The sequence below is a fragment of the Podarcis vaucheri genome (genome assembly GCF_965113315.1).
Source record: "Podarcis vaucheri genome assembly, chromosome: 6".
Taxonomy (NCBI): Eukaryota; Metazoa; Chordata; class Lepidosauria; order Squamata; family Lacertidae; genus Podarcis; species Podarcis vaucheri.
Window position 1 is genome coordinate 46,568,968 of NC_138764.1, and position 27,345 is coordinate 46,596,312.

Here is a 27,345-nt window from a genome sequence, read left to right on the forward strand (position 1 = left end):
AGATGATTTATTTTGCTAATGCATCAGAATCCAGATGCCCTCTGAAGCCATTCCCCAGTGTCCTGGTACATAAATAATAGCTGATTTGAAATCCCAGAATCCTTACACCTACTAAAAATAAAAGTGGGAAATGGAGGGAATACAATTCTTTGTATTGGGAACCTACTGCTGTGTGGGATGTCATGCTGGTTTTTGTGTTTTCCCAATTGTATTTATTTATTTATTTATACCTTGCCCATCTAGCTGGGTTTCCCCAGCCACTCTGGGCAGCTTCCAACGAAATATTAAAATACAGTAATGCATCAAACGTTAAAAGCTTCCCTAAACAGGGCTGCCTTCAGATGTCTTCTAAAAGTCTGGTAGTTGTTGTTCTCTTTGACATCTGGTGGGAGGGCATTCCACAGGGTGGGTGCCACTACTGAGAAGGCCCTCTGCCTGGTTCCCTGTAACTTGGCTTCTCTCAGTGAGGGAACTGCCAGAAGGCCCTGGGTGTTGGACCTCAGTGTCTGGGCAGAACAATGGGGGTGGAGACACTCTTTCAGGTATACTGTTTAGGGCTTTAGAGGTCAGCATCAACACTTTGAATTGTGCTCGGAAACGTAGCAGACAATGTATTGTAGCAGACAACGGCAAGGGTGTCTGTATTTTCATGCAACTAACTTAATTATTAAGTGGAGCAAAATGCAATTTCACGTTTCATGTGTAATATTCAAGTTGAATATATTGTATAGATCAGGAGGCGGGAATCCTCTGGCTCTCCAGATATTCTCCCTAGGCCATTGGCCACGGCTTTAGAATTAACAAACAATACAACTTCTCATTTTCACCTTAATTTTATTCCAAATGTGTTCTCTTAACAGGTAGAATGTCAAGATAAAATGGTTCCAAAACTCATTGTAAAAGCAAGCCCAACCACTATACAAAACCTGAAAGATGGGAGGTTTGCAATACCAATCACTGTTCACAACTTGAAAGTCACAGATGCTAATAGCAGAGATGAGGAACTCGTCTTCAGTGTTCGGAGACATCCTTTCTTTGGACATCTTGAAAATTCTGGAACAGGTCTTTTATTTCTTTAAACTCTGATTTAGGGGCTGGACCTATGAAGGTGAACAAACAGTACAGGACAGAGTTCTGGGATTAGGCCACAACTTTATTGTTTCCAGATGTAGGTTGATTTTGGCTTAGGCCAGGCATAGGCAAACTTGGTCCTCCAGGTGTTTTGGGACTACAACTTCCATCATCCCTGACCACTGGTCTTGTTAGCTAGGGATGATGGGAGTTGTAGTCCCAAAACACCTGGAGGGCCGGGTTTGCCTATGCCTGGCTTAGGCACTGGGTATATATCCCTCTCAGCCCTGTGGTGGAAGGTTGACACGTGACAGGGTCAAGCCCAGGTTCAAAGGGTCCTCAGAGAGACTCGGGTCTACATGGATGGCCCTCCCAAGCTGCTGAAGGAAGCCCTTTGCCCCATCTGCCACACACCTTGGCTTTGGGATAGAGACCTCCAACTAGATCCCTCTAATAGGGTGCCATATTATCACACAGTTCTGTGGGGGAGGTGATGTACCATATCACACCCACCTGCCTGATGTTAGACTAAAAGGATTCCACCCAATGCCTTATCTGCTACCCAAGAGAGCCACTTGCTCCTCACACTGTTATATAGATCAATTCTAGTAGGAGAACGAAAAAGTAAACTATGCCAATTCTTTCACAACCCAGGGCTATTTCTTGACTACTTGTTTTGTGTGCTTCTATTTCCATTTGTGCACATGGAGAATGGATTCTGTGACTCTTTCATTATGAGCACAAATCACCAGTATTAATGCCATAGATGTGGAAAGGACCACATGATGTATGGATTGCATGCTTGCCCTTCATGTGTTTTAATCATGTGCATAATCAGCCTTTGCAGAGGCGGAAAGGTTGCACATATTAAAATAAGCAAAATTGTTACCATGTCAAGGATATGGGGGACTTGTAGCCCTCCACATATTGTTGGACTCCAAATCCAGCCAGCATAGTAGTGATGATAAGAGCTGTAATCCCAACACCTTCTGAAGGGTCACAGATTGTCCAACTCCCTCTTCAGTGGCATCTGTTTCCTGCCAGTTCTGGGAAGGCAGGTTCAGGCACAACGAGAGTTTAAAGAAAGAAAGAAATTATCTCACTCTATTTCTCTTCTGTACTGGATTAGTAAAGATTTGTGTGCACTCTTTACATGTGTTCAGCCTTTATTATGTGAGGAAAAATGGTTTGAATTGTCAATTTTACGGACCTCACCTGTGAAATTCAACCTATTATTGTTGTATAAAAACATAATTCACATACGAATTAGAGGGCCATTTACATTTAAGTTAAATACATAAGAGTCTATTTTCTTTCCAACAAGCATGGCAATTGTGTAACTCACTGGTTATCTAATAAAGTAATTAACATTTGCCAGCCTCTGAAGCTTTTGAAACACTGTCTTAAAACATTTGTTTGAAAAGTTGCCTTGTCTCAGCTGTCATTTTTAACATGATGGAAATAATTATCTGCAATAAGGTTAGACAGCTTTAAAATAATTTGAGTTTCAAAGGTTTTGGAGCTATAACTGAATATCGTAATGTTAAGGCAAAAAATTAAAGTTACTGTTGAACATCCTGTATAGAAAAATATATATTTACTTTATGCTGTTGCACACGCTCTCTCTTTCACTCTGCAACAGGCCGTCTTCTGCAAAACTCTTTTACACAACGTGACTTAAACCAGCACAATATTCGGTACATCTTAAATCCTACCACTGAGGTAATTTCAGATACCTTTGAATTTGAAGCTTCAGACAAAGCAGGCAACACAATAGTTCCAGAAATGTAAGTATGAATATGCTTAATAAGAAAATGTTTACTTACTTACTTACTTACTCTTTTTACATCCCATCTTTCCTACAGGCAGCTCATGTGGTGTACTCTATTCTTTCCCCTGCCCCACAAGCTATGAAAAGATGGACACTTCATAGCTTGCATGGAGTTTAACACTGCATGGAAAAATGGTTCAAGGTACATACAACTCTGAATATTAGCATTGTACTAAAAGGAACTGGTTGATTCTGTGGTCTGCTCCATTGAGAAGATTTAGTGCCTTTGGTTTGTGGTCCCCGCCCCCCCATAGGATTCAGATCATATTTCAATATAAATCTAGGAAAGTGACGTGAAAAGTGTTATAAAGTGTTTTGTGCCCTTTTGTTCCTTATTCCAGCAAGAGGCCAGACGGTAGTAAAGTGCTGCTCATATTTATTTTATCTGGGCTGGTGTGTGTGTGACATGGAGTAGTGTGAGAAACTACAGATATGGAGTGACAACAAAGTTCACCAATCCTATACGTAGTAGAACTGGTGAAGGAAAGAACTGCAAGGAAGGAAGGAAGGAAGGAAGGAAGGAAGGAAGGAAGGAAGGAAGGAAGGAAGGAAGAAAGAAAGAAAGAAAGATACACCACCCAGCCTGTTTCCCATTCCACCGTCATTTTGGGTACTTCCAGGCTTAATATCGTAAATGCATAATTTGAATACTGGAAACAGGGCATTGGCAGAGTCCCTCCCTCCTACCCAAATATTGGATTTTCCATGGAAAAGCTAAATCTGGATTAAGTGGTTGGAGAGGAAATACAGCCTGGCATATCAGGTCTCAACAATGGAATGAGGGGTACCTGTCTGAAATACCCAGAACTGGAGGAATGGGTTTGAGAATCCTAGCTATAGCAAGGAATAGCAGAGTGGGAAAGCGGAACAAGTTTGAGCTTCCTCCACCTGCTCATATGATACTATTTGCTTACAGTGCTCTGCTGGAGGCTGTGCTAGGTGGGAGCATATGCAAGTCTTCTTGACAATAATACCTATTATTAGGGGGAGCATCATGTGTGAGCTGTCTCTATCAGAATGTCTAGATGAATTAATTTTAATTAATTGCAACTTTTGGATGTATTCTTTTGCTGCAGTGCAGATGTAGCACAGTAAGTGCTACAGTTCAGAACAGGCCTTTTTTTGTCTAATCAGTTGGTAAGGAGTGGTCGGCAGAGGATATGTAGTCTGTGTCACAGAGGTTCTCCCTGCAGTGAGGGCAAAACAATTTTTACCAGGGACATTTCAAAAGCTCACAATTCTGCAGTACAATATGCAACCAGGAGCCTTAGAAAATACTGCCTGGGCCTGCCCTTTATCCCACTCTCCTCCCATTTGCAACCCAATACATTTTAACTTCTCTGTTGCTCAAAAAATCATTGCTGCAGAACAATGATTTTAAATCCTTGCAAGGTACAGTTTTACTGCTTCTAAAGCAACTCAGAAATGACTATGAAGCTGTACATCATGTGGACAGAACACACTTTGCATTATGAAATGAAGCCTGGAAGCCAAACTTTTCAGGCTGTTTGTTGCTTGCCTCTGTTGTTATTTATTAAAGTCTCAAAGAATAAGTAAACCATTACCATGGCGTCTTAAATCTGCACTTGTTCATATATCAGTGGGCGAATATATGATGGGAAGAAATTCAGAGAGAGGAATGCATAAATACTGAAAATAAATAAAGAGCTCCACGGCCCTAGGAGGAAAGAAATAGCTCAAGCACATAAAAAGATGTTTTAGGTCCTTAAAATATAATCCCACTTCTTATATCCCCAATGGATCACTCTGCTCTGCAGGAGAAGGCATTCTTCATATACCAACATGTCAAGAACTCTGTCTTTAGTGTGGTCATCTCTGTTGTCTTTTCAGCAGCTATTGAAGACCTTCCTATTCCCCCCAGGCTTTTGAGCAGAGATTTATTTTTAATCTCAGTCTATATCTGAAATTGATTTCATGGTTTCTTATAAGCAAAATTGTTTTATTATTTAAATATTTACAGGTCACACTTTTCATAAAATATATAGCAAGGCAGCATACAACACGCAAAATTAGAGCAACTTTGAGAAAATGTCAATAAAAGTTTGTTGAGGGGGCGGGGAGGAAGGAATACATATTTCAAAGGCCTATCTGGATCACACTTCAGTATGTTTTTGTTGGTAGTGATGTTTTTATGATATCCTATGATATTTCATAGGAAGCCATTCATGAATTGGAGTGAAATGAAATGAATGAAATGCACCATTTAGGCAGAATCACACTGGAAACATAACAGCACCTGATTTTCTCCTGAGACATTGGAACTGGCCTGTAGTCTCAGGGGGGCAGGGACTTTCAAGCTGCTGCCAAGGGGTAACATCATGTAGGTTTTTGTTTTTGAACAGTACTTCAGAGTCAAAAAGTAATGGTGTTTGCCTTATTTTAATTACTTTAATAAGAGGAATACCGTATTTTTCTGTGTATAAGACTAGGTCTCCCCCCTTAAAAAGGAATGTCAAAAATTTGGGGGTGTTTTATACATGGATACATCTCTCCCCATTTTCTTAAATTGGAGTCCCCCCAAATAGGGGGCGTCTTATACATGGGGGCATCTTATAGATGGAAAAATACGGTATGTTGTATGTTAACAGGGTGGAATGAGCTGCTGAGAATCATGCTCCACAGCAAAGGTTAAGGAATCAGGGGGAAGGGTGTAAGATGAAGTAGGATATAAATCTCATTTAAAAATTAGCAATTGTTTAAAAAGCAACCATTAAAAAGTAAACATTATTAAAATTATATATATGCATATAAAAGATCACACACCTATTGTTGCAAGGAAAACATCGCAGCAGCAGCCCTTTTTGTAAAATCAGCCAGTTCCTGTTGGAACAAGAAAGTCTTCTGCTGAAAGGAGGACAACCAGGAGGGAGCCAGTCATGGCGGGGAGTCCCAAATTCTGGGAGAAGCCACTAATAAGACCCTTTCCCATGTACCTACAAAGTACACCTGTGAGGGTTGCAGAACCAAAAGAAGGGCCTCCCCGGAAGATCTCAGAGCCTGGGCAAATTCATATGAGGGAATAGGGTCTTTGAAGTTTGCACTTCTCTGAATTTCACAATATAAGTTAAAATGCATATATTAGTTAAAATAGCATGCAAAATTCATTATATAAGGGGAAATTTGCTTTGCAAAAATATGTATACTAGACGACATTATATACAAAGATGTATATATGAAAAGAAATGCAAACTGAAACGCTGCTGAATTTTCACAATGACTTGTTTTTTTTGTTTTGAGGTTGTAGACGCTTCATATCTTTGCAGGAAGGTCTTGAGTTTGGAAAGAAGTGTCCATCTTTTCATAGCTTGTGGGGTGGGGGAAAGAACAGAGTACACCACATTGAGCTGCTTGTAGGAAAGATGGGAACTATTGACAATCCTTAGCAATCCTCAGCACAAACTAGAATACATTTTAAGAAATATGATAGCTATAGAGAAAATGTCCATGGCTTTTCCCTTGAGAATGCACTCTGTTCTAGCAATTTAGAGCCATGGGTATATTCTTCAAATCACTTTAAGCCGATAAGTTATCCCATAACACACTTTTGACTACCCATTTATACACATGTTTAATGCAGTAAAGGAGTAGTAAGAGTATGAATGTTTGTTTTTCTAATTGCTTACTCTATGGGTGACAGGGAGATTCAAATCTATTTTATGTTGAATCTATAAGTTCAAGCTCTGGAGTCTAGACTAATTTTGAAGTAATACATTTTGAGGGCCATGCTCCCCCAAAATGTTTAAGGAAACAGTATAATGCAGGTAAGTGTTATGGGCACGACTACATGCATGCTGGCTTCAGTAATTTCATGTCTCTGGGAAGATAGCTTTATGAGGTGGCAAAGCTTTTTTATTCTTCCAACATTCAGTGCTAACGTCAGTTCCTACACACATTTCTACAAGTAGTAAATGGGATTCATTATTCTTTACTGTGCCTTTAATTACAGCAACAGAGATCATTGTGGCTCCAATATAATGTTTTCCTTTTAATACTGTTTCACCATCAGTCTTGAAATAAAATGGTCCCGTATAGAACTGGCAGAAACATGCTATCGAGTCTGTGAAAACATTGGGTCTCTTCCTATTAAGCTTCAACGAACAGGAGAGAGTGCAGAGCCCTCATTTGTTGGAATAAAGGTAAGAAAAGAGTCCCTAAAACTTTTTTTAAAATGTTCTATTAAGAACATTTCATCTGTTCGGTAAGAAGGCTGCTTAATTGTGTGTTGTTATTTTTAAGGTCCAAGAAGTATCAGCAAGAGTTGGCTTGGACTTCAAACACAGTTCAGCGAGATTAGTGCAGTTTGATCCTGGTAAGGCAATAATTTTAAACTTGTCTATTATGGCTTTTTACATTGAGAATTGCATCCAACATTGTGAGTGGTAGGTTGCACAACAGATCTTTCCCATTACCTCTTCTTTTCTGCATTCCCTTCAGGGGGTCTGGGAGGAAAGGCCAGGTGGTCTTGGGAACCTACTAAGCATTGTGGCTGTGTTATAAAATCCTCAAGTGTGTTAGGGAACCATTCCAAAACAGGTGGAGAAATATTGTGCCAGTGGAGACGAACCCTGCCAGGTAACAGCAAGAAAAATTATGATGTCTAGTTGGCTGTCAACCATGTTCAATTAAGGATTGGCTGCTGAAATCAAAGTTTGCTCATATTCTTCAGCAACCCATCCTCCCCAAAGTCTCACAAGTACGGGTGTATCTGAGCAAAAGATGTGTGAAATGAAAGATGGTCTGGTGGGCATGAGTGGAACCATCTTGGTTACCTTCTGTGATCAATGGAATGTTATATTCATTCAGCCTTCTAGCTTCCATTTGTTTGAAACCCCAGGTTAGAAGAAAGTCACTAATGTTATTCTTTTGGTTCTTCTGATGTGGGTCATTTCTGCTGCCTTTTGTGATTTGCTCAAAGTGCAATCCAATGCATGTCTACCGAGAATTAATTCTTGTTGTGTTCAGTGGGGTTTACTGCCAGGTAAGTGGGTATAGGGCTGCAACCTTAGCTGATATGATCAACTCCAGATCATGCAGAATTAGGAGATGAGGCTTGCTAAGGCTCTTGCAAGGCATTGATAGTTGAATAGTTGAATTAGCACTGGAAATTTCATTTTCAATTGTGGTCCACTTGATTTATTGTGAATAAAGGCATGAAAGCAGCCAAAAGATTTAGGGTAATTCTGTAGTGACCAATGAGACATTTGCAAGCTTCTATCAGGAGAACAGGCAATCCTTCAGGAAAACTCAGGAAAACAATTGGGTGAGGCAATAAGCTCTCTGTAGGGAGCTCTTAGGTGTGCTCAAACTCAGCACTGAAAAAGGAAGTGGGGGAGTCTCTTCTGTTACTTTTTAAAACTAGCTTAAATGTTGCACATGACAACATATTCTAAATTAGTTGCATCGTGATCACAATAAATGTTGCATGTAAAACACATTTTAGTTAATATCTCGCCACATTTTCTTAATTCTAAGAACCTCAAAGAAGAGAATATTGTTACAACATAAAGACTTTTCATTTCATTTTGTTGAGGGGAGGAGTTTTGTGACTAATGTAGCATGCTGTACCAATGTAAGTTTTTTTTGTCCTAAGCTCACCCGATTTTGGTCCTAACATAACATTTCTTGTCATTTCACCAAATGAGAAAGCAAAACTATCACTACAATAAAGAGTTATTAACCTCTTCTCTATTTTCTTAGAGAGGTCTGAACTTTAGGAAAAATGGGAAATTCTGAGTCACCTTTCATATCACGCTTCTGGCTGTTTTACTCATGTGTAAAATGCCCTTTTGAAAACATGCTGCCAGATAATGAAACTTTGGGAAATTATCTTCAGCATGATATAGAACATGGTAACTATATATGAAGATGAAAAATGAGTCTGTAGGTTGACATTTTCATAGTGCTGCTGGAAGCCACGCTTCTAAGTATTCTTCAGCTGATACGCAAATCATCCCATGTGCCAGAATCCACTTTTATTGGGCTTTGTATAATAGTTACCACACTAGCTTAACTTTATTGCTTATTTACAGAAAAAACATTGTTTTTTCCATGGAATCTGTTGGCTAATTGCTATGTTACTTCACAGGAAAGGGTGTAATTAGACACTTACTAGTGTTACTGTTACCAAGTTAGCACTTGACAACTGTGTAATTTCTTGACACCACCATTTTATAGATTGTTAGGTGGGCCTCACTGCCTCCACCATTAGCTGATTTTTAACTTTTCACCTTGCTGGCACAGGCTGCTCAGAAGACAGGTGTGTGTTTCTGCCTATTTCATCAGTGATACTTTTGGCCTAGAGCAGGCTTTAGCACTATTAATTAAATTGGCATTTGAATGAGGAAGATTTTTCCTCTAGTGTCATTAACACCTCAATCTAAAATTCTTTGGCCATGATCCACAAATACTCAAGCACAAGAACTTGTGTGAACATCCAGGTTTGTCTTTCCTTTTATTACCTCAGAATTTTTTTAAGGGGGGCTGGCACCTGGAAGTGCTGTGGGGGAGCTATGGGGAGAAGCCTGGATATTTCCATGTGCCTTATTAATCTCTGTGGGTCAGAGCCATGAGATGGACATAAGATGGCTGCAGTGAAATATATTTATCTATTCCAGTCCTAGGAGCAAACTCCTAGGGGCTGAGGTCCCTTTGGCCCTCCAATAAAATATTTGAGGGGGCTGGACCCCCCCCAAAGTTGATGGACATTGCCATTCAAATGGTGTGCGTGTGAATGATTATGTGGGGGACCTTACTTGCCCTGCATATTTTATTCAAGTTGGCACCCCCTGATTCCACTTATTTATAAGACTGTGGAGATGCCTCTCTGATACGAGTGTTGCTGCAGCTTACCTGTATGCTGATGAGGAGAGCAGGGGAGCAGCCGAGGCAGGGCTGTGTGAATGCACAAAGGGAGCCAATCCGGTGCTCCTGTCTGTGTATGCATTCAGCCTCACACCCACATAAACCAGTGTCACTGGTATAGGGAAGCTGGTTTTGCAGATCTGCAGCTCCACACTGGTCACTACTGTTGTACTCTGAAAGTGAGAACATAGCACAGGAATAGCTAACAGCATGCCTTCCATAATTTATTGAACTACAGACCCCATCATTCTTGACCATTGACCATCCTGGTGGGATTTGTAGTCTAGCAACATTTGAAGGGCTACCCCTGGTTTAGCAATACACCCCTTTTTCTTGCCAGATATGAGTGTGCAGGAGAGAGACTTCCTCCTTAGAGTTCTCTTTCTTTCAGATGTTTGTCTCTGCCCATAACAATGCCGAAAACCTTTCTTAATGAGTTTGCTTTCAAATGTAATTTCATCATTGTTAGAGGATTCAGGTTACTCTTCTCTATTTACTGTAAGGAAAGGAATATATATTCTGCAGTGCTTGGTGCTGCAAAATCCTGATAGGTCTTAAGCATGTGGTTAAGTACTTTGTTGAACGGGAGCCCAGGGTAGGAATAAAACTTCATCTGGATCCTGAAATCCTAAAATTGCTCCCGCTGTACTTGCCTGATTCTATTCAGTGGGACTGGTGCCAGCATTGTGCTTTGAAAATTAGGCTATAAGGTTCCTTTGTGGCACTAGCATATTAGAACATGGGTTTAAGGATATATCTCAAAATCATCTGCTGGGTTTGCATGCTGTTTCCCATAACGTGGTCGGCTCCTGCTCTGAAAATCCTGGAGCTCCAGGTGCAGAAATGTGTTTGTGTGACCAGGATAAAGGAACAAGGAAGGGCAGGCAGGGGTGGAATGTAAAAATCTGGGCACCCTTGATATTCAGAAGTCTTCTTGCTCTCCTTTTCTGCCAAGTTACTGCCAATAAGAATTGAATTAGATGCTCTCTTATGGCTTTTTCATTCATAAGTCCATGCTCAACACTTTCACCCAAAATACAGGATTATATGAAAATGATCTGATTGGGAAAATGTCTGCTTAACCTTGGTAAATGTAAGAAAAATAAACAAATCACTGCTAGCACTGTAAATTTTGAAGGTTGCTGAAACCCTTAATATTCCTTGAGATAATAGCCCATAATTGCTTCATGAGAAAGTAAGCTGTGACTTTTGGCTTCTAATTGTGTAAAGCTGGGGTTGATGTGGCAGGAAGCAGGTGCCTGGTGGATGTGAAAGGAGGAAGAACTAGGCCTTGCACTGTTAATGAGCCAGCATATGCTACTCCTTGTTTGAAAACCTGCAAAAGAAGACACCAAAGAGATAGCTCTTTGGTAGACACTTCCTAGACTTGATGCATTCTTCTGTTGAGGCTTTACAGTGGTAACCCTGCAATTTTTGGTGGTGGAAACAGTTCATGAACAGAGCAAGTGTCTACGGCCACAACCTATAGTTGACTCGGAAGTGTTGCTGCAGAATCTGACAGTTCTTATGTGCCTATAGTAAAACAATACAAAAGCTACTTTCAAATGTAACATAGGACTTGTAGATTTAGATCTTATGCTTTTGATAGGTGTTTCCTTCAAGATCTGGAATATCCTGATTCAGGATGATGGCCTTGAAGAGAACAACGAAGTGTTTAAAATAACACTGAACAAGCCTAAAAATGCAATACTGGGACGCAAGAGGGAACTGACTGTTGAAATTCTCGATCCAAAGGCTGGTAAGACAAGTTGTTGAATACATCTTCAGGAAGAACCAACCTAGTCCTTGCCTTTCTGGTCCATCCAATTTCCAAGCGCCACTTTAGTGTGCTGAGGGTTTCTTCTCATTTCAGTCCTCTGATCAGCATCTTTCAGGATAGCCAGTGAGATTATTATAAATTGAGGTGGGAAACATTCACCCCGAGGGCCACATTTCCTTCTTAGGCAGAGACTTTCAACCTGCTTGGGTCCACAGCTCCCTTGACCAACTCCATTATTTCTGCGGCACCCCTGTGGGGCTCAGGAGCCCAGTTATGTCACCCCTTGTCTGCAGAGCTGGCAGGCCCTCAGCCCTTTTTGAACACCCTCCCTTGTGGAATGTTCCTTCAGCCTCCTCTCCTCTCCCCTCTCCTTGGGAGTCCTCTGGGCAGCCATTGCTGCCGCCCCTGGTCTCTGAGCTGCCCCCTCTACCCCCCAAAGAAGTGCCTCCTCACACTGCCCCACAGGGGCCTGGGAAGCACCCCCTGGCCAGCCCCAGAGGCACCATTCACCTGCTGAACTTGTAGCCAGGGGTGCTGCAACAAACAGCTGTACTAGCTTTTGCATAAGTTTTCACTGCCAGTTTTTCTTCTTCACTCAGGCTTTGGACTGAATGTTCCTACTTGTATCTTGCATTTTGTACTTGTTTGGTTTGAAACCGTTTCACTGCTGTGAATTTTAATTTGTGTAGTATGTTTTCTTTAACCTGTTTTGCTTTGGTAGGCATATTGCCTAGGAAGTGGCATATAAACCAAAGAAGCAGATAAAATAAACAAATAGGGGAGAAAAAAAGAGAATGTTTGTAACTGAATTTTTAAAAAAGCTTTTCATCCAAAGTTTGCACGTTCCTGTCTCAACTCACTTCTTTTATACAGCTGTGATAGAATTTTGAAACCTTAAACTTCATTTAGAGTTTCCCCTTCTTCCTGCAGCTGCTCTTCTGCTGAATCAACTTTTACTTAAACAATCCTTGACATTTTTCAATTTCTTAAAAAATAAATAAAAAAGTCTTCCTGCTAGAGGCACTCTGCACCTTCAATTACAGCCCGGGTAACAATTATTCTCCTTTGGCTTGAAACCACCTGAGTTCCCTCCTTAAAGCCACTTCCCTTCCTCTTCTCTCTCCTCCTCCTTCTGGCCCCATATGTTTGTTCTCAGCTGAAATTTCTTGAAGGCTGCTGATCCAGGTGTTTCTGTTAATACAGATCACTTATAATTGAATCAAGAAGAAAGAGCAGCACAGCACCAGGCCTCCGACTCTCAAGATGCCTGAGGTCAAAACATGTTCTGGGACAGCACTGCCTTTCTTTAAAATGTCTGTCTTCCTTTTTATACTTTCAGCTGCTGGTCACCATTACCTTTAGCTGAATTATAATGCCTTAAGAGTTTGCCACGCAGGCTAGCAGGAAGCGGGCAGTATATTTCATGTTTGGATATATAAATTCTCATGCTGAGATGAACTACCCACTGTTTTACTCTAGGAGACCCAGAGCGCCTGGTAATTCTGATGCTAAACCAAATTTCCAGCTGCCAGAAACAAAGGCATGGACGGACCCAATTTTGGGTCAAGGGTGACACCGTGTGGCCAACAGATTCCCTTCCCTATTCCTTTCTTGCGTGCACACTGGAACCACTTTCTTCAGTTGTCTTCCAGATTTTATATTTATGCATTTCTTTCACGTTGCCTGATTTTAAAAAGAGAAAAGAAAAGAAAAGAAACTCTTGACAGTGAAGATTTTTTGCATGACCCCTTCAATCCTAATCTTCAACAACCTTCTTGGTCTGCCCTTGAAGGTTCCTAAAGTGAAAATTGTAACCCGAGCTGATGTTGCAGTGGTGAATTTGAAAGCAAGACACTGTCCTGGCACAAAAAGCAGCACTGTTGTTTTGGGCTTTTGTCTGCAGCATCTGGCTTTGGGCCCTTTCAGAAATGAGTTCTCTGAAGATTAAGCTGAGATTGCAAAATTAATCTCATTTGTGGTTTATTTTAGATTTTGACCTTGAATCGCAAAGATTCAAAGACCACCATGTAGCAGCCTCTCAAGGGGTGCTGTTGTGGGGTCTCAGCTCCTAAGTTTTCCACTCTTAAAATTTATTATCCAAAGAAAAGAAATCACTTGCAGAGGCTTCAGGGCCTTTCATTTTCCTCACAGTTCAGCTCTCCTGTAACACAAAACCCCAAACCCTTCAGTCATTAATTTTGCTCGCTTGTGCTTCTAAACTCTGCTTTCCTCCTTGTTCATAATTAATTATTAGGCGACTGTGATTCTTCCACAACATTCCAAGATGGAGGCACTCAAAAAATGTTGGAAACGACTAGTAGGATTTCAGGAAGTCTGCTGTCTGCTGGCCGTTCCCATAAAGCAAGCGAAAGAGCAGATGTCCTTCGTGAAGAACATCTGAACAATAAGAATCTTCCCCATAATCATCATGGTTCTTTGGCCAGAGGAGATATTCCACAGACAGGACACCTGCCTGATCATGTAAAGATGGATTTCCAAGTTCTTGCTGATTCTAAGCATCAAGCAGCTCAACACAATGCTCCAATGGTATGTACAGCTAATATCTAAATATATACAAGTGTAGCAGTGACTTATGTAAGCTGGAAGCAAGTAAGCTGTAGAATAGTTATAGGTGTCTGTATTCTTGAATTTTAATAGCTGAAGGGCAGGAGTTATTTACAGTCCAGTCCTATACCTGCTGACTCAAATGGAAGCTCCATTCAGTTCAGTGGGACTTACTTCTAGGTAACTGAGAATAGGATTTCAGCCACAGTCTACTTTAGTAAATGTACAAATCTGGAAACCTGATTTTAGGCTCTTGCTAGATCCAAAGTGATATAGCCCCATTGATTTAAGTGGGCCTCTTTTAATTTACACCAGCGAACAATGGAGCCAAATACATTTCCTCTACATTTTTCTTTTTCAGAAGCAAAACGGCCAGGATAATGATCCTTCAGTAGGAACAAATGTTATTACATAGCCTTCTCTACTATACGAGGGCAAAGAACAAAAAGATATCCTATTAATAACACTCCGTTTTCCTGCTGATGTTGCAAAATAGGCCGCCATAAAATTATGAATATCATTGCCTTTCTGGACGAATTAACTACTTAGAAAAGTTGTAATGGGGGAACATGGAAGGATCTGCTAATGAAAGAGCGGAATGAAAAGGACGTACTCAGTGTTGTCCACTGCATGTACGTGCCAAAGTGGAGCCATTCTCTCCAGTATATATGATTAGTAATTACATTTTATGACTAAAAATTTACCAATGCTCTTAATGTTCTAAAAAATGTCATTAAGAGCCATGCCAACCCAAGAAAATATTTGTAGCCCAAGAGGCTGCTTCACATTTATCTGAGATGTCACTAAACCAAAGATCAGGATAGGCAGGGCTGCAGGTTCGCAAATCATCCATTTATCTCTTTGCACAGGGAAAATGAGGCAGCAAGGAGAGGAGGTACCATAAAGCACCATTTTGTTCCCCTTTTTCTGCTGCTTTTCACTGCTTGTTTCCCTGCTCTATTACGTCACTGACGCCTTCTTCCATGTGACACAATCCTAGCCAATCAGAGCCCAGACATTATGTAGTTAGCATGATGACACCATGAATCAGATTATCCATCCAAAGCAGCTATGTGACCAGTTTATGAAGCTAATTCAATTTTACCAGAATGCTTTCCTCCCTATGAACAGACTTTGTGATAATGTCATGACCAGAGCAGGGCTGCAGCTGCCTTGTTATGAATATAGCCTATGGCCTGGAAGATTGCCAAAATGGGACAGCACTTTTCAGAGGTGCTGAAAATGTTTGAGCTCCTTCCTCTAGCTCAGCCTAAAGCACAATGTTTGTATGTTTTTCACCGGCAAGGTATTCTCAAAGCTAGCAACAAGCTGAAATGTTGAAGCAATACCAGTCTCCAAGGCCCTTGTGTCACAGTCATTACGTTCCCTCCAAACCTACTGATTAGGTAACAGTTTTGCACTTGACACTTACAAGCTCTGGCGGTCCTATATTGAACTGAACAAGGATTAAGCGCAACCCTCAATCATGTGTAACGGGGGGATGTTAATTGAGTGGTCAATATGCACCATAATTGGCCATTGTGCACATTCACCATTCACCTCATGGAGAATGTACATGCAGTTTATCCATGTGCACATTTCTTCATCAGTATATATGGAGAATGTGCCCATATGGACTGAATTTTTTTTACATTCTCTGGCTATTATGCATAATCACCAACAGGCCTTTGGGGCATGTGCTTAACTTACATTTCCCATGGCATACTGTATATACTGAAGTGCAGTGTTATGAAATATCCCTGCATAAATAAGCAGCACAATGCCACAGAAAAAGGAAGCTACTTGGCCAAAACATATTAACTTGTTGGGTCAAAAACTGAACCCAGGTCCAGAATTCCAGGCCATGCCAAAGCTTTTACAATAATTGTTCAGCAGCAGTTCTTAGTGTTGGTGAAGTGGAATCCAGAGTTCCCAGCTGTCATATACATAGAGTTGTCCTTGGGGGCAGCAGGGGGAATTGGGAGGGAGATGTACTTGCTCTTTATTTTTTCTTGATCATTTTCAGTACCAAGGAATTACACCAACAGGAGCTGGTGGACAATTCATCTTGCCATCTGCCGTCAGGGCAGCTGCTAGAGAGCCTGTGCCTGTTTTACCTTTTCACCTACAACACCAAAGTGACCTTCCTCAGAGAGATTTGGGCATGAAGAATGAACCTGTCCCATTACAGTCGAGTACAAAGCAGGTAGAATTAGCTTTCCAGGTTGTACGGCAGCAGGCGGGGATGGAATCCTGGGTGACAAGGGAAGGAGAGAGATATATTCTCTAGAGTGCAGTGCATATTATAAATCATTATATTCCTTGCTATATTTGAAATTATATAAAGGCTATAAATCCACAGCAGAATGTTTTCAGGGCAATCTGATGGTAGTGCCTTGGAGTCTCCCAACTAATTTTATTGCCTCTGCTAGAGACAAAGGATGGATTATCAGTTAATCAGAACCCACTTTTTAATCCGCAATCAAGGTTTTCTTTTAACTACAGTGCAGTATCGATTTAATGCTTCAAGAACTGATTTCATGTCCTGTTCCTCCTGCCCTGAACTTTAATAACACTCATAGAAATACTTGTGTGAGTATGCAACAGGAATAAGGAACTTCCCTTCTGCTTCAGATGTTTGTATTATTGCAAACTGAAATGATTCCTTATTGCCATTTAGTTGGATAGCGTATAAGGTAAAGGGACTCCTGACCATTAGGTCCAGTCATGACCGACTCTGGGGTTGCGGCGCTCATCTCACTTTATTGGCCGAGAGAGCCGGCGTATAGCTTCCGGGTCATGTGGCCAGCATGACTAAGCCGCTTCTGGCAAACCAGAGCAGTGCACGGAAACGCCGTTTACCTTCCCGCCGGAGCGGTACCTATTTATCTACTTGCACTTTGACGTGCTTTCAAACTGCTGGTTTGGCAGGAGCAGGGACCAAGCAATGGGTGCTCACCCCGTCACAGGAATTCGAACTGCCCACCTTCTGATCGGCAAGTCCTAGGCTTTGTGGTTTAACCCACAGCGCCACCCGCGTCCCTTGGATAGTGTATAGGCTTGAATTAAAATAGGTCATTGCAAAAGTAGATTTAAGATCCTGTGACATGCCAAAGGCTACTTTTGAGCTTTGTGGCTGGCCAGAAATTTAGCCTTGCAGGTCCCCACATTTGAACCTGACTGCATCATGTTGACTTTCAATTGTAGCCTACTTAACTACTAGATTTTGCTAGAGTTGCTTGGGACTTGTTAGCAACTTCATTGTTCTGCTTCAAAGACCAACTAAGAGCACATTTGTATGAGTCTTTTGTAGGTCATGTTAGGGATGAGTGGTACACAATTGGACTTGACATTTCTGTGGACATCTGTGATATCTGCAAATCCAGGTCTGGTGTCTCGGGGTCAGGGTAGCCAACAAGTCCTATTAGACTCCAGATCCCATCATCTCTAATCATAATCCATTCTGGCTGGGGTTCATGAAAATTGTAGCCCATCAACATCTGAGGGGCACCACAATGGCTACCCCTGCTATAGGTCCTTGAGCAATATTTTTCTTCTTTTGCTGGGGAGGCAGCTTTTGAGCAGACCTCTTTTCCACCCTCAATTCCCTAAATGAAAACTTGCCCTCTCAAATGCTATTATGAGACAACTGCATACTCAGCTCCCTACCAATCAGATCAAAATATAGCTTGATTATTTTAACAGAGATGGGATATTAATTAGGATTTCTAGTCCTGGTATCCTGACTATAAAAATTTAACAAGCTGTCAGAACTGAGTGCAGCTTTTATCCACACCATTTCACAACTTTAAAAGCTTGTTTAAGGTTTAAAAGAATCTTAACCCTCCAGTTCACTCATCCCTACTTATAAATGGCTCTATTAAATCAAAATCTCATGAGGAATAGAGCAGCACTGAATCAAATTAAAGCCAAAAGTTCCCATATCTTTATCGCCAAATGCTTATGAACAATTGCAACCCAAAAGCTAAGAAATATCACATCACTACATCTGCATTTCTGCTCAGTGTTAGGCTCCTTATTCAATAAGATTTAAGCAATCTTTAAGCCCAAATGAGAATTTCAACTGTGCCGCCCAATCCTACACATGTTCACTTGGAAGCAAGTACAACTGAGTTTAATGGGTCTGCTTTCAAATAAATCCACAAAGGATGCTGCAACTATGGACCAAACTAGACAATACATGGGAGACCTACGACTCAGCCATACTGTTTTTAATTTAAATATAGCCCGAAAATGTGATCACAGCAATGGTAGGGCAGGAGGTGCTTGATCCTTTCCCTGTTAACGTGTCCCCCCCCCCCCAGCAAAATCACCCCCTTGTTTGCTTTTTTCCCTTTAGGGAAAAAATTCAGGGGCTTACAGGAAATTGTGATGGGGAGATGTTGCTGAACTGATCAAGTCTGTACCCTATAGAGCTGAGGTCAATGAAACTAACTGGGTGAAGAGTGGGGTAGATCTCACTCTGGAGCTGATTGAGCATGTGTTCAGGCTCATAGACAGGCCTGTGAGGGAAATAAAGAGAGCCTACTTCACTGCCTCAGTTGCATCCTTGAGGAACTGCCCAGCAAAGTTGTTCCCTACAGTCCAGAGATTGGTAACCGAATGGCTAAATGCTTTGAGGACGAGGTTAGTTGGCTCCACAGTGACTTAGACACTTCTACTGCAGTAGTGCTAGTTGAGGTATCCAATGCAATGTTAAGCCAATGTTGTGGGACCAGCTCCAGTTAATGTGACCTGATGATAGGGACAGGTTATTTGCAGTGATGCACCCAGCCAACAACTCAGTAGATGTTTGCCTATCCTGTCATATCTATCTACCCAGCTTCCCACCCATATTTTTTTATTGTTATTGCTCTTTGTATGATTCTTGTAAACCGCTCTGCTATTTTTCTTTTATGAAAAGTGGTTTATAAATATGTTTATAAACGAATGAAAATAAAACATTTCAATGTGCACATGCACATCTAAATGTTGCATCTTTATTTTTCACGTAGACATGCCAGCCAACTTGTGCTTTTCACACGTCTGTAAACTGCTTCCATACCTATCTTAAGAGGCATGAAATGGGAAGCATAATCTGAGAAGCCATATGTGCCCATTTATGCTCCTCAAAAGAGCAAGGGTATTTTTTTGTGGGAGAGAGCTCAGGCATGAAGTTCATCAGCGATGTATAATCATACTGTTTTGGGTCTATTTTCCCCCTTCTTAGAGAACTAAATCCAGGAAGTGCCCTTCCAGTTGGACGCTCAGAGACAAGCACTGCTACATTTTGAGTTCCATTAGAAATGCATCCTGGGACAGTGCTGAAAAAGCCTGCAGGAAATGGTATGGGAATCTTCGAAAGAAAAGGGTTGTCATTGATCACTCATTTGTTGAGGTTTGGCCATCTGTGAATGGACTGGAGCACCGATGGTGACAGATCTTTTTTGAACTCAGGGCTGCAATGAGGGCTGCACTAGTTGGCATCCCTCACAAAAAAAAATTCTATTTAAAGAACACGTTTGGGAGTCTTGAGTGGGAGTGGTTACAAAAACATTTGACCTCACAGAATTATATACAGTGGTACCTCCGTTTTTGAACGTAATCTGTTCCGGAAGACCATTCGAAAACCAAAAACTCAATATGGAAGCCTCAAAAGGGAAAACTCAATACAGAGGCCATGTGGCATGTTCGACTTGTTTGAAAACCAAGCATTTCGTCAACGGAAAAGTTTGAAAACTGAGGTACCACTGTATGGGCGGAGTAGAGCTTTTCATCAAAATATTATAGCAGTGAACCTATGGAGAAAGTCAATAATAAGTCATCGTTAGTATTTTTAACAAATATGAATACTTGAAAAAAACTTAGGAGGAACAAAATAATTTTTGGGCATCATAACATGGGACCCATGTGAGTACAAAAGAAAAATGGGAGCTCAAAACCCTATTGAAGAGGTAGATACTATTTTAGAGTATGTTTGCTGATATCTAACAGAGGGACAGAATGGGTCGGAATGTTGGGATTTCCAAAGGAATCAATCAAATACAACAGGACCACCAAAAGTACTGCTTTCTTTCACCACATAAGTCTATGGTGGAATACATGCTTTGAAAGCAGGAAGATTCTGGCTTCATTTGTATTCCTGAGACCCTGGAGAGAATAGGCAAAAGTGGTCTAGTTGGACAATGAATATGGCCTACTGTTAAGCAGTGTTTTTGTGTTGCTGCTGAAAGAAAACAAAGAAATCTGACTGAAAAACGTATTGGTATATCTCCCTAGGAACAGTAACACCATTTGATTAAAATCCAGGTTTAACACATTCTTATTTTATTTACTGAATTTATATGTCACCCTATACCAGGCACCCCCAAACTTGGCCCTCCAGCTGTTTTGGGACTATAGTTCCCATCATCCCTGACCACTGGTTCTGTTAGCTAGGGATGATGGGAGTTGTAGTCCCAAAACAGCTGGAGGGCCGAGTTTGGGAATGCCTGCCCTATACCCTATAAGGGCCCCTCCAGATGTTGTTTTGTGTGTGTGCATGATTATTTGTGCTTATGATGGTATTGGGGCAGTAATATGTGATTCCCCTTTCATAACTGTTTGTGCCCATTTAGGACAGACACACAACTTCATTTCTAATCAGTGCGTGTCCCGTAACCTCTTGCTGAAATCCTGTAAAATTTTATACTGCAAATGTTCTGGTAGGGCTTTTATGTTCCACTTTCTTGCGCCACTCCAGACCACAATAATGCAGTAACATTATATAGGAACCACAGAACAACTTTAAAAAGCAGAGTGATGTGCAGTTTAAAAACATACCCAGCAAACCATTTCCAATGCAATGAAAATAATAACACAAAGTAATTTTGTTTTCCTATATGTGATGAGTTCCACCCCCCCACCTGAAAGGTAGCCCACTATTTAATTGACTTTGTTTTAATCCACTTTCCTGAAGGTGTTGAGCTTTTAGCCCTATAACAGGCATCATAATATTCCGTGTAACTGGTTAAAAACCCCATGAGCATTTATGGTCTGTAGTTTTCATGCTTGCTGACAAACTGGAAATTGAAGTGGACAACAAGGGAATGGTTTAGTCACACTTGTTAATAAACTCCCCACTCCAGCATGAGGCTGGTCTGACCTTGCATTGAAAGCCTTTGAGGATAGTTATGAAAATAGTTCCACTAAACTGAAACAAAATATGTTGGCAAATCTGTTGCCCGGAAAGAACTGGAAGCAAATGAAGGCCTGAAACTGTATATTTCTGTAGTTAGAATGTTGTGCTGTTTACAATACCTCACAAGAACTGAAGAACATTTTTCTTGTTTTGTTTCCTTCAAATGTTTTCCATAAAGAGAAATATCTGTGAAGCTTTAACTTTTTTATTAGATTCAAGCAGGAAAGGGAGAGGATGTGAGGTTTAAAACAACAACAACTGGACACTGCTTTATTCCATCTCTTAAGAAAAAAATGCCTTAAGAAAAAGAGTAATAAGTGAAGTAAAATTGAGGACTTCTAAAGAGGAGAGAAGGACTAATCATAATTGCTTGATGGATAAATTACAGCAATGTGGTCTACATTAAATTGAAAAGTAAACAACAGCAAGAGCAAGCTGTTTGGGTTTCTTTTTTTGCTGGGAAATGCATTCACAGGAACAGTGCAACCCTAAGCAGGTCTATTCAGAAGTAAGTCTTGCTGAAATTCAATGGTGCTTAATCCCAGGTAAGCGGCGTAATGATTGCTGTCATGATATATATAAGCAATGCAAAAATACCTTTTTCAAATGACTATTTAAAACGGGGGGGGGGGGACCTGTTTGGAAGGTTCAGGGTCCCTTTTTAAATTTCTCTTACACTTTCTCCACTAGAATAGCAACAGTACAGTGTAGTAGCTTAAAGTTGAACAATATTATAGCTTGTAATTCTATGTGCATCAGGAATTATCATGCTACATTAGAGGGTTGGGAAAGTTAATTTTTTTGTACTTTGAAGCATTGCCCATAAAGTTGAGATGATTCAGCAATGCCAGATACATTTCTTATAAATTGGAGTCATGTGGTCAGATCCGTCTGTCTATCTACTGGAGATGACTAGAAAATCAACAGCAATTCTAAATTATGAAAGTGTATCACATTATCTTCCTTAGAATTCCAGTGAGAAAAATGCATTTTCAAATTAAAGTTAAAAGACTGGGCGAAAAAAACTTACACAATGTGTAGTCTACCTTTTATGGAATAAGTTTTACAATCTGTGACCTTCAGAATTACAGAATATGTTGTCCTTCTGATGATTCCTGCAGAAGTAAGGCCTATTTGAATGATACATTATGCAAATAAGATTCGTTATTAAAAAGCCATACTAACAAATGTTCTGCTCTCCAAAGGTCAAACAGGCCAAGGCACAAGATGAATGTATTTCCTTTCCTGTGACACGAGTGAAGATGGGATTGGAAATGCTATTCTCTACAATCAGCCACTTTAAACACATTTCAGTACCTTTTGATTGCATAAATAATCACACTGAAAATTAGTATCCTACACCTATCTCACACTGGCGATTTTGCTCTAAAAGTCCCTAAGGTTATTTAATTTTATACAGTTTAAGAACATTGAATGACTGCTATAAAAGACCATACACATTCCTTGAATGAACTGAAGTGCCAGCCCAAGCCTATATTTTCTACTGTTTTCTCTTTAGTTTAAAGCTATGACAAGATAGCTCCCATTTGTCAGCGCCCATGTAACATTGTTATCAGATTTCCCCACCCACACTCAAACAAACACAGTAGTGACTGGGTATCATTGTTATGCTTTGTTGTCTCATATACAGGTCCCAGGGCCATTTAGCTAGTGTTCATTCCCCAAGGGAGATGGCATGGCTTTGGAAATTTGCCAATAAGCAGCCATTTTGGATTGGTAAGTATAAAAAAAAACAACTATTCAGGATACCGTGGCATATGCCTTTGCTGTACTTCATTCAATAAATCTAAAAACTTGAGACATGGGAAACTTGTGCTTTCATCCTGTAAAGACGGTAGTCCTACAGATCTAGCAGACCATCATATTCGGTCACAAAATAACTTTATACATCTTTATTGAATCTTTGTGCAGAAGCAGGGTGTATTGATTTCACAACTAATCAAAAGGGAAAAAAATTCTCCCCGGCTAAACCTGCCACTTCATTCCCTTTCAGATTTGGCAGCTGTTCAACTTCTCTTAAGGCTTATCCTATCCATGTTTACTTAGAATTAAATCCCATGGTATCAGCAGGACTTGTTCCCAAATGTATATGCACAAGATTTCCCCAAAGATTCCAGCTGTAATCCTATATGCGCTTACCCATTGATTTTAATTGGACTTCCATCTGGGTGGATATGTATACCATTGATCTGTCAGTATTGCAGCAAACTGAGGTGATTTGGAATGCCATGCAAATACACTTTACTATATTGAATCTGACCAGTGCTCAATTCCATATAGCCCAGAGACCTTCCTATTCTGACTGGCAATAGTTCCATCATTTCAGGCAGAGAATCTTTGACAGTCCTGTTATCTGAGATCGTTTTAACTGGAAGGGCCAGGTATTGACCTTTGACCTTATGCATGTAAGGCTTGAGCTCTGTTTCTGAGCTAGATTTCATTTCTTTTCCTAACTAAAGTTGACCTATTTTTTTGGAAGCATGAATCTGCCACCAGCAGGGTGGTCATTTGCATCTGCTGTTGGGTAAAATAATGCTGAAATCAAAGAGTCTGTCCTATGAATAATTGTATTGATGGGGCTTAATACAATTCCTGTAGCATTGCTTTATAGGCAGTGAATTTCACAATTGCCGGGTCTCCAATTTCAGGATTAAACGAAGGCAAAACGGGCAGCTGGATGTGGAGTAATGGCCGACCAGTGACTTTCCATAACGTCAAAAACAGGCCGCAACTAAGCAAGACTGCTGAACAGAAATGTGCTTTTGTGAAAAAGCAGAAGAAATGGGTTGCAAGGCTATGCAGACAAAGGCTGAAAGGAAGATATATTTGTTCCCTTCCTTCATTAACTGACACTTCTCTTGAAAATACAAAAACCGTTTAGCTGGTATGTAAAGTTGGCAAGAAAATTGCACAAGATTATTACCAGGAGATGAGGAGAAACAAGGCTACAACAAATTCTAGCAATGAAGTCATGCAAGACACTCATTGTAAAACTGCTTTGGAAAACATCTCAAAGGAGAAACGTAAAGATTCTCAGTACATCAGTACTCATTTCTCGCCAGATTCTGCATATTCAAAGATTTACAAGTTGCTGAAGACAGCAAACATCTTTGCAATGAGCAGTATTGGAAAGGGTTGTTTTGTTTTTCTTTGTTTTTGATAACATCCATTTACATCTGTGTAGATCCAGATAGCAGTGGGCCAGAAATTAGGCTTAGTGTTAGTCTTGCTGGTGGCGGTAACCTGTATCTCACAAAAAAATGAAAGTTATGCTGATATTCATGCTTCAGTGAAACAGAAGAGCATGAGGCCACAGGACAGAAAAAATAATGCTATTCAAATATAAAAGAAAAAAAATGTTCATAAGTTAAGAATGGGAAATACTGAAACTAATATTTTAGTTAATTATTAGCCTCGAGGTTTACCTGCTATTTTGGATAAATGTTAGCTTGGTGGTTTATATTTCCATGAAACATGCATAGAAGGGGGAATAAGATCTTGCCCACTCATGTCTTCTGACCACACCTCCAGTCCCTTGCTTTTATCATAACCTGTGAAACAGCCTACAGCCACAAACACTGTGAATGTGTTCTGGGACCATATCTATTCAAGAGTCTCATAGTATGTATAAACCTCCCCCCCCCCCCATTTTTTACAAACCTAATATGTGCATAGGCTGTCTTTTTATATACTTATTTCAAATAGAAATGCCAACTAAAGTAAAAGGGATATCTATAATGGAACACTGCAGAACAAATTTCCATACCAAATAAAGTATAACAGATCAACATCACAAGGTCCCAAGCACCACACATGGGTTTATATTATCCTGCACTTTGTTGCTCCAGAAATGGCACGGTTTCTCTCTAAAAACATTACCTTGCTGTCCACCTTCTCTGGTTCTAACCAAAGATTATTGCAGGAAGGCAAGATCTCCCTTTACATAATTTATTTTTCTTTCTCGTTGGAAGTCAGCATTGTACACAAGCAGTTTGGCTTCTGGTTAATCATAAGAGTGGTGGGGCTCTGCATTTTAATCCTAAACCAATTATCAGGATTTGCTAGTGCACCATTAGATTCCAAGGAATAAAACTCAAGGGCAACACAAAGGTCTCAGACAGGAGCTCAAAGCTCAGTCTGGGTCTTGCTGAAGGTGAAATCCCAGACTTTGCAATTTGGTAATTTTAAAAAATAAACGCAAGACTGCCTGCCCCATCCCAAACACACAAGTTTCGGAGGCGAGGATCTCAGTTTAATTTTGATTTTAACTGGCCATATGGCATTCTTTCCTTTTAATAAATAGGCATAATTAGTGAGATTTTAGGGCTTCAAAATACCATAAGAACGTAAGAGCCGTGCTGGATCAGACCAAAGTCCAGCATCTTTGAGTGCAATTTGATCATAGTGTCAGCTTCCATATTATTGGCTCCTGATACACGGAAATGAAACTGCTAAAATTTAAGACACCTGAAATTTAAATCCAAATCAACTTTGAAATAGGCTGAGGATCAAAATTGAAACACCACCCAATAATGCTTTATAGCTGCCTATTATATACATACATAACTGCAGTGCTTTTTCCCCTGGGGTACTCAATGGGTACCCAGTACCAGACCCTTTTCCTGCATATCTGCATATACTGAGGTAGTGGATTATCCTGCCCTTTATCATCAATAAGAAATGAAACTCAGGTTAGGTCATGAGATAAAAGGAATTAGGCTATGAGGTTATGAAAACAGGTTTTGCTCTTAGTGGGCTTCCAATCAGTTCAGTGGAACAAAGTAAATAACCTTTAATCTATCACACATTGTATGGCATTGGCAGGGGGAACCTGCCTTTGGCACTGGGGTCACTAGGGGGAGTTTGCAAGTTCAGCTCCAACCCCCATGGTGTCCCCAAATTAATCTCTCTGGGGTTTTTCCTATTTAAAGGAGGAGCTACAGTTTATCCTATGTGGGCTGTAGTGAACAGAGGGCCCTGGATTTGCCTTCAAGGGCAGCCATGTCTGTAGTAGCGTTCAGTCCCTCTGGCCTACCTGCAAAAATCAGAGCAATATTCAAACTGAATGAACGATTTATGGCAGTCCTTTTAATGGGTTCTGTGATACCAGTTGCAACATATGAAACAGGCAAAGTTACTTGATTTCAGATTCAGTTATTAGTGAGGTAGGTGATAGTGACTTTAGCAAACTACAATGAGAAAATAATGGAAATTTGAAAATCAGTAATGAATTCACCACATATATTTGGCCAATGCACCATACATTTAAATTCAATTTCATAGCTATGGACTGTGAAGACAATTTAGTTAAAAGTCTTACGTCTACCCTTTTCTTCCAAATATTCTATTCAACATGTTATACACTTACCAGTAGACAGATGTGGTGTCAATTTTATACTTACCAGCAGATGTGCTGTTAACTGTCTATTCTGGTAATACAATATGCAATGTAAAGCCCCTCAGTTGGAAATTTATATAAGTTGAAATTGTCCCCCCCCTTAAAGCTGCAAATCACCAGAAGATACAGTAAAATTAACATATCATCTCTATTATTACTTTATGGGACTTTTTATCTTGTTGAATTGCAGTTTTGAAGCTGAAAAAAGTCCGATCCTGCAACTATTAAATAACTGTATCAAATTACTTGTGTCTGCTCATGCTAGGAAGACGACTCCACTTTCTATAACATAATTTCGAGGGGAGGAACTGCCAAGGTGGTCTTTGAAACAAAACATCTTCAGATTCAGTTTCTTCACATGTTCTAGGTTCATGAGGCTTAGCCTGAAAATGGCTACTCTAAAAAGTAAAGCAGAGGTATGCATATGAGGTGGGTTAGAACTCATGAATTTCACCATAGAGGAGATACATATGCATATGTATTTTTTTCAGATCTGTGGCATTGAAGCAATAATCAGAGTTCAGATTTGTGCTCACGTCCATTAGCAACACGGGTTGCAAATCCCTATTTGTTCTTTACCGCATGTTGGAAATTTACAGGACCACAATCAGCTCATG

At 40.4% G+C, this 27,345-nt stretch overlaps 1 protein-coding gene across 3 annotated transcripts in view; it reads left to right on the forward strand.

Annotated features, from left to right (window-relative positions):
- LOC309535543 (FRAS1-related extracellular matrix protein 1-like) overlaps nucleotides 1–26,970 on the forward strand; it is a 110,088-nt gene extending 83,118 nt beyond the window's left edge. For 2 of the 3 annotated variants that reach the window (XM_082228696.1, XM_082228695.1), the window contains exons 26-35: nucleotides 861–1,062; nucleotides 2,714–2,858; nucleotides 6,930–7,059; nucleotides 7,160–7,232; nucleotides 11,394–11,543; nucleotides 13,819–14,111; nucleotides 16,156–16,335; nucleotides 19,360–19,475; nucleotides 22,961–23,046; nucleotides 23,979–26,970. In XM_082228696.1, coding sequence (XP_082084822.1) covers nucleotides 861–1,062; nucleotides 2,714–2,858; nucleotides 6,930–7,059; nucleotides 7,160–7,232; nucleotides 11,394–11,543; nucleotides 13,819–14,111; nucleotides 16,156–16,335; nucleotides 19,360–19,475; nucleotides 22,961–23,046; nucleotides 23,979–24,211 — 1,608 coding nt within the window. In that variant the 3' untranslated portion in view covers nucleotides 24,212–26,970. The other variant, XM_082228697.1, reaches the window with a different exon arrangement.
- The last annotated feature ends 375 nt before the right edge of the window (nucleotides 26,971–27,345 follow it).